The sequence below is a fragment of the Electrona antarctica genome (assembly GCF_951216825.1).
Source record: "Electrona antarctica genome assembly, contig: scaffold_282, whole genome shotgun sequence".
In the NCBI taxonomy this organism is placed as follows: Eukaryota; Metazoa; Chordata; class Actinopteri; order Myctophiformes; family Myctophidae; genus Electrona; species Electrona antarctica.
The window spans coordinates 168,242-179,705 of NW_027638667.1; the positions used below are offsets into that span (position 1 = coordinate 168,242).

At 54.4% G+C, this 11,464-nt stretch overlaps 1 protein-coding gene across 1 annotated transcript; it reads right to left on the reverse strand.

The window, feature by feature from the left end:
• Positions 1–411: 411 nt before the first annotated feature.
• Positions 412–10,159, reverse strand: LOC306917867 (actin remodeling regulator NHS-like; the record flags this gene model as incomplete). Its single annotated transcript, XM_079530763.1, has 5 exons — positions 412–1,030; positions 2,087–2,299; positions 3,405–4,047; positions 5,892–9,332; positions 10,028–10,159. Coding segments are annotated over 5 exons (4,955 nt in total), but the record flags the coding sequence as incomplete, so codon positions are not given.
• Positions 10,160–11,464: the final 1,305 nt, after the last annotated feature.

Here is an 11,464-nt window from a genome sequence, read left to right on the forward strand (position 1 = left end):
CGAGCTCACAACCGATGCAACCTGCTGCGAGCTCACAACCGATGCAACCTGCTGCGAGCTCACAACCGATGCAACCTGCTGCCAGCTCACAACCGATGCAACCTGCTGCGAGCTCACAACCGATGCAACCTGCTGCCAGCTCACAACCGATGCAACCTGCTGCGAGCTTGTAGGTGAGCTATTTCTTGCTACTTGTATGCGATGAAGTAGGCCAGGGCATTAGTTTACAAAACAAACAAAACTTCAAATATTGGAGATACAAGGTTTCTGCCCGACAGCGACGATATAGTCAAACGCAGGTGACGTCGTTAAAAACACGTCAAGGAACCTCAGGTACTGTACAGGTCAAGGGTCACGTTCTCCTTCTCGCGAGTCAACGCACTGCGTTCCACGAGTGCTAGTTTGAGCATTTGCTGCTTTTCTATAAAAAAACACTGAGATCACACCTCTCTTTTTGAAAGAGTAACGGCTTGCGGGCGGCGCAGCAGGGATCGTCCCCAAGTCCTACGCGAGCGACGGCCGCTCGTCGTGGGGGCTCCCGTCCGAGTTCTCGGCCTCGCCCTCCGAGATGGCCTGCATGGGCGCCGCGTAGAGGCGGCCGCGCGCGCCGTAGCGGCTGCTGCTGGCGGGCGGCGGGATCCGCGAGCGGCCCTGTCGGGAAGAAGGAGAAGAAGAAGGAGGAGGAGCAGCGCCGTGGAAGGCTTTGGGGGAGGAGGAGAAGCTCTCGCCGCCGCCGCCTCCGTTCAGGGCCTTGGGGTAGCAGTAGTAGTGGTTGTTGGGCACCAGGTCGGGCATCATCGGGGGCAGGGGCGAGGAGGAGGAGGAGGAGGGCGGGCTGGGCGACGACTCCTCCGACTGGCCCAAGTCCGTGGCCAGCCAGTCTCCGGTGACGAGCGGCGACTTGTTGGGCGCGACGGGGCTCTTGAGGATCTCCGCGGCGGACATGCGGTAGCTGTGCTCCGAGCGGCTGCCCTTCCTCAGCAGCAGCAGCTTGAACTCCTCGTTGGAGGTGCTGGACTTCTTGACGCTCCTGTGGATAATGAATTGCATTTTTTTATAGCGCTTTTTCCAAGTGCTCAAAGCGCGTTCATTCATTCATTCATTCATTCATTCATTCATTCATTCATGCATACATTGGGAGGTGAAGCGGTGAACAGTCGACGCCATTATTCAGAACGAATGTTGTTAACTCAAATCTTTACATCGGGGGGGGGGGGGGGGGGGGGGGGGGGTCTCTGGAAGTTTGGAACAACATATTTTCAGATGGGGGTCTGCAGCCAAATATAGATAATTCTGGGGGTCCTTGACATGAAAAAGGTTGAGCATCACTGACATAGATACGTGGGTTTTTCTTTCTTTTTTTTTTTAATCGGCCTCAGTCAGTATGATTTGTGTGACATTATTAATCTTAAAGATGGAGTGCCGTGATTTTTTTTCCACCCTAAAACATGATCATCAGGTATTATTGTTATATAAGGAGGAAGACGTTTTTCAAAAAAGTGTACAGTATATTTGTTAAAATGTCGTTTTTATGTGGACACGCCCACCGGTTCATTAAGTATGCCTGGTTTGCCTGGTGGGTGGTGATGGGTGGTCATCCACCTGAACTTGAAGCCGCACCCACAGCTGTAGTTGTATGATAAAGGGGGAGGGGTTAGGGGAGGGGCTGATAATGTCACTATATTACTGTTCTTTTCATTGGCACGTTTGACTCTCAAGGGCTCAGCCTCCAGGAAGAAACCCTAAGGGAATACATCATTGCACATAAAAACGACTCCAGGGTGTCTAATGAAGTATACTGTCACCTCATAGACGCATGAAAAACTGGAAAAATACAAAAATGGTGGCACTCCATCTTTAATGGTTGTAATGGTCGACGGCCCTATACCTGTAGATGTTGTAATGGTCGACGGCCCTATACCTGTAGATGTTCTAATGGTCGACGGCCCTATACCTGTAGATGTTGTAATGGTCGACGGCCCTATACCTGTAGATGTTGTAATGGTCGACGGCCCTATACCTGTAGATGTTGTAATGGTCGACGGCCCTATACCTGTAGATGTTCTAATGGTCGACGGCCCTATACCTGTAGATGTTGCCGGCGGTCTTCTGCTGGCCGGTGGGCGTCATGGGCGAGGGAGGCGGGGCCGGGGAGGAGGAGGAGGGGGGAGTGGTCGCGGCGGCCACGCCCGGCGGCGTGGCGGGAGCCCCGCCCCCCGGCGCTGCGCTGCTGCCTCCGAGGCGGTTCTTGGCGCTCATCTCCCCGGAGTCCTTTCTGCCCAACAACTTCCTCTTGGACCTGAGCGGGGGGAAACACACGGGAATGTTGTGTGTCTGCGCACATCTACGTGGTTTTGGAATGTTGTGTGTCTGTGCCATGTTTCGCTTTTGTAGGCCTCAAGATCAGCTAGAATGCTAGATTATATATAGTCACCAATGTACAGTTTTTAAATGTACAAATATTATAAATAAAAAACAGTTTTTTTTACATAATAGGTAGTTAACAGGTTGAGGGCCCTGGACGGAGATGTCCGTAGTTAACAGGTTGAGGGCCCTGGACGGAGATGTCCGTAGTTAACAGGTTGAGGGCCCTGGACGGAGATGTCCGTAGTTAACAGGTTGAGGGCCCTGGACGGAGATGTCCGTCCAGTTAACAGGTTGAGGGCCCTGGACGGAGATGTCCGTCCGGGTACTTAGTGCGGTCTGGTGCCCGGGACGGAGATTGATAAAAACGACGGAGAATAATGATATCAAAACCGCTCGCATCGCTCCACAGCCTGGGAGCATCGCTCCACAGCATCGCTCCACAGCCTGGGAGCATCGCTCCACAGCCTGGGAGCATCGCTCCACAGCCTGGGAGCATCGCTCCACAGCCTGGGAGCGCTTGTTGCTCGCATCGCTCCACAGCCTGGGAGCGCTTGTTGCTCGCATCGCTCCACAGCCTGGGAGCGCTTGTTGCTCGCATCGCTCCACAGCCTGGGAGCGCTTGTTGCGCAATCCTCGGTGTTGCGCAACAGTGAGACGTCATCGAAAAAGTTCCCCCCCCCCCCCCTGTTTAGCTGACGTCAACGAAAATCTTAAAACGTTAATAACTCTAAATCATCCCGCCTAATTATAAAAAAAAAGGTTATGTGTTAGACGGGCTGTCCAGTCGCTAGTCGCGATAGATTTATTCTTACATCCCGTTGTTGTCGATCGCCGTTAGAGTGGTTTGGCTACACTTAGCTGCTACAGCCACATCCGGAACAACATCCGGTCCGTCAGTAAAAGTGCTCCGTGTTTATATATATATCGCTGGGCACATTTTATTAATGGATTAAATAACCCCGGGCAATAAATGTGTTAAACAACTAGTCGACTAGTAAAAATCGCTAGAAGTGAAAGCCCTAGCGCTGTCCAGCTACCTGTGAATCATGGCGAACAGGTCCTCGGTGGTGCGTGTTTTGGTGGGGGACAGGAAGACACTATCGTTGTCCTCTACTGGGGTGTCCTCACTCGGAGCGGACATGGCAGTGTCCTCTGCTGGGGTGTCCTCACTCGGAGCGGACATGGCAGTGTCCTCTGCTGGGGTGTCCTCACTCGGAGCGGACATGGCAGTGTCCTCTGCTGGGGTGTCCTCACTCGGAGCGGACATGGCAGTGTCCTCTGCTGGGGTGTCCTCACTCGGAGCGGACATGGCAGTGTCCTCTGCTGGGGTGTCCTCACTCGGAGCGGACATGGCTGTGTCCTCTGCTGGGGTGTCCTCACTCGGAGCGGACATGGATGTGTCCTCTGCTGGGGTGTCCTCACTCGGAGCGGACATGGGTGTGTCCTCTGCTGGGGTGTCCTCACTCGGAGCGGACATGGCAGTGTCCTCTGCTGGGGTGTCTTCACTCGGAGCGGACATGGCTGTGTCCTCACTTGGAGCGGACATGGCAGTGTCCTCTGCTGGGGTGTCCTCACTCGGAGCGGACATGGCGGTGTCCTCTGCTGGGGTGTCCTCACTCGGAGCGGACATGGCGTTGTCCTCACTCGGAGCGGACATGGCGGTGTCACCGGCTGTAGATTCTGTTGAAATGAATGAAGTTTATAATAATGATATTTAACAACATACTTTAGTACAGTCAGTGCTTCCCAAACTTCTCACAGGACAGGTCAAGACCCAAAAGAGAGATGCAACGTTTGCCCGGGACACAAACCAGTGAAAATAGCCGAACAACGGAATTTCTTAAATTTGTTTGATGTATAACATCTTTTGACATGTTTTCTTTATTTAAAAACGTTGACCCACAAACAGTGTTGTAAATTCTCAGCAACCACCAAACGGTAGTGGCCTGATCGTTCAAAGTCGACCTTACCACCTCCCATCCCATGACCCAAAAAAAAGTATTTTAAAACAAAAAAACAAAAAGACAGATGCCAGAAGGGTAATGATTTCAAAATACTATTATTTTATAAAGCATTGAATGGTTTAATCTCAGGTAATCAGGGACAGGTTTTCTTCTAGAATCAGAAGGAAACGTGTTCAGTTTTTACACTAGTCCACATTATCTCTAACAGACTCCCAGAACAAAGCAGTTCCTTAGTTTACATTATGGCTGAAAACCTTCCGTTTGCAACTTACTTTTATTCTCTTGTTGTATTTTTATATCTTCTATACTTTTTCTATTACATTTTATTTGAACGTCCTTTTATGATGAGTTTCTTTTACGGTACAATATGATTGTTACGATACTGCTTTATTGCCAGCTCTCTCACAAACAAACAAAAACAAATGAAACACATACAAAAAAAACACATACATTTTCTTTTGCACTTTGTTTTGTGTAAAGCAACTTTGAATTGCCTGGTTGAAATGTGCTATGCACATAAATAAACCTGCCTTTCCTTGAAACCCATTTAAGACCTGAGGACGATTCTACAACTGTCTTCTGAATCCTGACAGTTTTCTATGTGAGTGGTTCTCAATCCTGACAGTTTTCTATGTGAGTGGTTCTCAATCCTGACAGTTTTCTATGTGAGTGGTTCTCAATCCTGACAGTTTTCTATGTGAGTGGTTCTCAATCCTGACAGTTTTCTATGTGAGTGGTTCTCAATCCTGACAGTTTTCTATGTGAGTGGTTCTCAATCCTGACAGTTTTCTATGTGAGTGGTTCTCAATCCTGACAGTTTTCTATGTGAGTGGTTCTCAATCCTGACAGTTTTCTATGTGAGTGGTTCTCAATCCTGACAGTTTCTATGTGAGTGGTTCTCAATCCTGACAGTTTTCTATGTGAGTGGTTCTCAATCCTGACAGTTTTCTATGTGAGTGGTTCTCAATCCTGACAGTTTCTATGTGAGTGGTTCTCAATCCTGACAGTTTTCTATGTGAGTGGTTCTCAAACAATTTTCATGTCAATGTCCCTCAGAATTATATGTAATTGGCCGTGGACCCCCATCTGAAAAATATGTTGTTCCAGGGACCCCTGGAATGCACTCGGTGCCGCGCTATGAGCTTGTAGACCTGCTATTTTTCAATAGCTAAAGTATATATAGCCCAAATCACTGCTGCTGTACAGCACATAACATGCAAATATGTCAGGAATGAATGACTGATGAGTATGTGTTAGATACTGATGAGTATGTGTTAGATACTGATGAGTATGTGTTAGTTACTGATGAGTATGTGTTAGTTACTGATGAGTATGTGTTAGTTACTGATGAGTATGTGTTAGTTACTGATGAGTATGTGTTAGTTACTGATGAGTATGTGTTAGTTACTGATGAGTATGTGTTAGTTACTGATGAGTATGTGTTAGTTACTGATGCGTATGTGTTAGTTACTGATGAGTATGTGTTAGTTACTGATGAGTATGTGTTAGTTACTGATGAGTATGTGTTAGTTACTGATGAGTATGTGTTAGTTACGTTACCTGCGGTGCAGCTGTCCTCTCTGTCGGCTGTGTATCCGTCCTTGCTGTCCTCTCTGTCGGCTGTGTATCCGTCCTTGCTGTCCTCTCTGTCTGCTGTGTATCCGTCCTTGCTGTCCTGTGAGCCGCTGCAGGCCGACACCCCCGACGACTCGTATCCCATGTCTCTGTCGGCGACATCACTGACTGCCGGCGACGCGTCCGACTGATAACCGGAGGCGGGCTCTTCTTCGCCACGTCTCTCGGCCGCGTCGTCGTGCTCAACGGGGAGAGGAGCAGAGCCCGCGTCGCTCGCACACCGCGAGGCCTCCTCGTCCAACGACGCCTCGGGTGTCTCGGGTGGCGCGGTGGTCGAGTCCGACCGGAAGGTGGTCGTTCCGGGGGGCAGGGGGCGGCTCACCGCCTCCGAGGAGTCTTCCAAGGAGTCTTCCAAGGAGTCTTCCAAGGAGTCTTCCAAGGAGTCTTCCAAGGACACCTCTCCTCCTTCCCGGGGTGTGGCGGCGGCGGCGGAGGAGGAGGAGGAGACCGTCGTCTTGGCGTCGAGGCAGAAGAGATCCTGTCCCGATCTCTTATCTGACTGCAGTCTGAATTCCTCCGCGGAGCTCTCCGAAGCGTCCAGAGGAGCCTGTCCGCACCTCGGCGGCTCTGCCTCGCTGGCCGCGCTGCACGCCGCGGGCCAAGCTCCCCCCTCCTCCTCCGCGAGGAAGAGCGACTCGCAGAACTCGGACGAGGCGCTGTGAGGATACGAGCGGCTGCAGAGCTGCGGGGAAGCTTTGAAATCCATCAGCGACCTGCTGCCGGAGAGCAGCGTCTGCTGGGCGCCCGGGATCACTGAGTCTGCGCCCAGCTTGTCAGCATGACTGCATTCAGGCTCCCTGCTGACGGAGCGCAGCTGGACTGCGTGCAGCACCGTGGGGGTGATGGCCATGAAGCGGACGTCGGCAGACACCTGGGAGGAAGGCGGGGTCATGGGCAGTTTCGTCGTATTGGCCGCGACGGCCTTGGGTTTTCTCTCGTGCAGCAGGTGGTTCCTGTGAGCGCTGACGACGTCGTGAAGCCCGCTCAGGTCCAGGTGCGTGGGAGCTACGACGGGCAGCTCCAGGTCTCCCTTGGAGGTGGAGGACATGGAGAGTGACGACTTCCTCTCCGGGACCTTGGGCTTCCTCTTGCCGCCCGGCGGGGGCGACAGCGGGCTGACGGGGAAGAAGGCGGAGCTCGGGAAGCACGAGGTGGGCGTCTCCGATTGGCTGGAGTAGCCGCTGGACGGGGACGCCAGGCCCGCCAGCTTTTCGGGGGACGACGCCAGCTTGAAGTCGCCGCCGCCGCCCACGCCCACCTCCCCGCCTGCCGTGGAGGAGGAGGAAGGGGGCAGCGAGGAGGGCGTGGTGGCCCGGGAGGTCTGCTGCGACTCCTCGGAACAGCAACAGCCTCCGCCCTCCTGGGAGGAACGCACGCCTCCTCCTCCTCCGCACTCCACCACGGTGGTTCCCGTGGCGGTGCTGGAGTTGGACAGCGAGCGGTACGGGTCGCTGGCGCCGCCGGCCTTCAGGTCGTTGAGGAGCCACAGGTCGGCGTAGTCTGACTGCACGGCGCCCTCGTCCTTGAAGGAGTGCGCGTCCGCTGAGCCCAACAGGCCCAACACGCTGCTGCTGTCGGGCAGCTCGGCCCACGCCTCGCCCGACCTCCTGCCCAGGAACAGGCTCTCCTCAGGGGGGAGCGCCATGCCGCGCCGGCCCCCCGGGGAGCAGGAGGACAGGTTCAGCTGCAGCTTCCTCTCCAGGATGGCGGCGGAGGACAGATGGGGCGGCTGCTGGCCGCAGCACATCTTTGGCTCTCTATGCTGCTCCTCGACGGGGTCGTCGAGGAGGAGGTTCCCCTCACTGCAGATCTTCCTCAGGGATGAGCTCCTCTGGGGGGGGGAGGGCTTGGCCCGTGGCTTCCTGAGGGAGAGGCAGCGGCGGCTCAGGCTGTCCATCCCGCCTCCCAGCAGGTCGGGGTGGAGGTGGTGGTGGTTGCTGCCCGCTGCGTAGTGGCCGTACGTGAAGCTCCTGCTCTCCTTGAGGCCGCAGTCAAAGTGCATGGAGGTGTAGTAGCCCTCAGTGTCCACCGAGTAGTGCGACACGGTGTCCGACGGCGGCTTGGTGATGCTGGCGGTGTCGGAGTAGCTGCTCTCGTAGGTGGCCATGCTGGCGAAGCTGGGGCAGCCCAGGCTGCCGCACTCCCCCTCCCCCCGGCTGCCGGTGGGGGGCTCGGGGCTGAAGTCCTGGGGGTGGTGGCGGCGGGGGGGCGGGGGTTGGTCGTCCGGGTGGAGCGGGTAGCTCCACTCGCCGTCGCTGGTCGTCCCCACGCCGGCGTCCTCCAGGAGGTCCATGGCGGCCGAGGAGTAGGAGCCGGCCCGCTGCGTCCTCATGCCCCCTCCCCCCGTGCTGCCGTAGGGGTCCATGGCGGCCGGGTCCATGTCGCGCACGCCGGCCGCGTTCAGCGACAGCTCCGAGTCGCAGTGGGAGGAGCCTGTGAGCGGCGGCGAGGCGGCCGGCGGCACGGTGTCGGAGGTGTGCGAGGGACACGTGGAGCTGCTGCCGCTCCAGTTCCCGCTGGACGACTGGTGGTCGTCCTTGTGGTGGTGGTCCCCCCCGGGCAGGACCCCGCCCCCTCCCCCCGGAGCCCCCCCCCCGCCCCCCGACGAGGAGTGCACGGGGCTGCTGAAGGTGTCCGAGCTGGACGACATCTCGCAGCTGCCCGTCATGTCGGCCCCCAGCATCGTCCCGCCGCGGCCTCGGGGCAGCCGGCCCCTGCTCTCCATCCAGCCGCCGTGCTCCATCGAGCCCTCCTGGAGGCGGCGGTGGTACTGCAGCGAGCGGTCGGCCCGCCCGGCCGGTGCCCGCCGCTCGTCCTCCTCCTCCTCCTCCGCGCTCCCGTCCTCCTCGTCCTTCAGCTCGACGGGGACGAGGGACAGGAAGTCGTCCACCTCCTCCTCCTCCTCCTCCTCCGCGTCGAAGCGGGACAGCTCCTCGTCGTCTTCGTCCTCGTCGCTGTGGCGCGGCGGCCGGCGGGACTCGCCGGTCGCCACCGGGCGCCCGCTGACGCCACTGCCCTCGCGGGGCAGGCTCCGCGAGCGGAGGCGCGCGCCGCCCCCCGCGGCCCCCAGGCCGTTCATCATCTCGTCTCCTCCTCCGGGCATGAGGGAGGAGACGTTCCCCGCAGAGTAGGACAGGGACAGCGAGGCCCCTCCTCTCTGGGCCCGGATCCTCCTCCGAGAGGGAGCGGTGGCGGACCCCCCGGACACCAGGAGGTACTCCTCGGTCTGGCAGCCAGAGTCCTTGGTGCTCCCGCTCCCTGTCAGCTCCAGGTGGTCCTCGCTGGTCCCCGTGGTGTCCAGGCTGGCGTGGTGGTGGTGGACCATCACCGCCGTCCTCTCTCTGGAGCCCGGAGAGTCGTCCGAGTCTGGATGGATGGATGGAACCGAGGAGGAGGGCGGAGGAGGAGGAGAGAGGGGGGGGGGGGGGGGGATGAGAGAGTGTGAACACAAAAAAACATTGAGGCGATAACTCGTGGAATCTGAGAGAGAAAGTGAATGCTGTGGATCGTAGAGACGTGTGTGGAGAGACACACTCTCCATCTCACGTCAAGAGGATAGTATCGTCTTTTAGCTTTGAAGAAAGAAACATCATGCACACACTGTACACCTTTTAGAGACTAATTTCACTTCCCCTAATACATCATGCAAAGTAAGTGATTGTCATCTGATTATTGAGGGTCGTTTTGACCCAAAGAAATCAGTCAAAAGCAGCATTTTATGTTTTGTTTTGTTTTATTTAGTTGATTATCTAGAATATCATATCATATCATCACCTGTATATCTATACATATGACAGACCGTGACATATGTCACATTGCTTGTGAAAATCTAAATGACACACACACACACACACGTGTGTACAGTAAAAAATCCACAAACATTCACAAAGAGCCAGACAACAATAGCACACATTCCAGTGTGACTGTCTGTCTGTCAGACTATCAGTTATCCTATTATAGCGTGTGTGCGTGCGTGCGTGCGTGCGTGCGTGCGTTGCGTGCGTTGCGTGCGTGCGTGCGTGCGTGCGTTGCGTGCGTGCCGGTTGACTTGTCGTACATACCTAAGTCTCGCTGCACCTGTCTGGGAACGCCGGCCACGGTCTTCCGCCGCCTCAGCTTCCGCCTCCGCTGCAGAACGGACTGCGAGTGGACCAGCGAGCAGCGGACACTGGCGTCTCTGTCGAAGCCCAGGCCTGACGGACAAGAGGAGGGGGACATCTGAGGACGCTTTGTTTTAGACCACCGGCGGATCCACTGACTGCCACCCAGACCCTCTGTGTGTGTGTGTGGGGGGGGGGGGGGGGGGGGGGAAACCCCCACTAACATTATCCCATTTTGACCATTCTACAAATGGCTTCCAAAACCTCATGTTTCTGTGTCGGTCGTTCTCAAACATTTTCATGTCAAGGACCCTCAACAGGATTCAGATTTTACGGGGGCCAGTTTCGACTCCCCAGAAGCAAAGATTTGAGTTATAAACGTTCGCTCTGAAAGAATATATATATTCAAGGATTTGCGTCACATTTTCAAGATGTTTTTTTTAAAAATAGCAGATCTACAAGCTCATAGTGCGGCACTCGGTGCCGCGCTATGAGCTTGTAGATCTGCTGTTTTTCAATAGCTAAAGTACAACATGATGCTTAAAACACCAAAAGGGGTTCCCGCCCAGAACGGGTTAAACCGGCTGATCGACTGCCACCCAGTCCCTCTCTGGGTGGGGGAAACCCCCCCCTCTCTGGGTGGGGGGGAAACCCCCCCTCTCTGGGTGGGTGGGGGGGAAACCCCCCCTCTCTGGGTGGGGGGGGGGGGGGGGGGAACCCCCCACTAACATTATGCATGCTGAGGTGATACCATGCATTCCTGAAAAAGTGCACAGTAAAATTCCCTCGCTGTGATTTGAACTGTCTAACTCTGAGAGTGTCCAAATGTGACCAGGTCTAGCAAAATGGTCCTCATCTCGCCTATAATGAAAAGGCAGAAAATCTAAAATAAACTCGATTTTTATTTTTTTGTGATTTTCGTTTTTTTTCTTCATATTAACACAGTTTGAATGTTGAAGAAGGTTTTCATTCCAACAGATTATTGATTTGGGCAAATTAAATGTATACATTTATAAGTCAAAGTAGGCTAGCCAGCTCTAGGTGTTGAAATGTTGTGAACATTCAAAGGGGATTTTCTCAGCTTTGGGTAAAACGGCACAATCATTTTAAAATGGTCATATCTCCTTCAAATATTTTCCAATTTCATTGAATGATACATCATATGAAAGCTTACATTCTGTACTGTACTTTGCCAGACCCGGTCACAAATGTATAACCATAACTCTGAGAGTGTCCAAATGTATAACCAAATTGCATTTATGTATACACTCTCGGAGTTACATGAATTAAAAATGTATATTTATTTGGCTGTGTAGCAGTTATTAGTTAAATCATGCAGGCAAATATCTGGCATACGAGTCACTGCCACAATAAATTAAATATCTGGCATACGAGTCA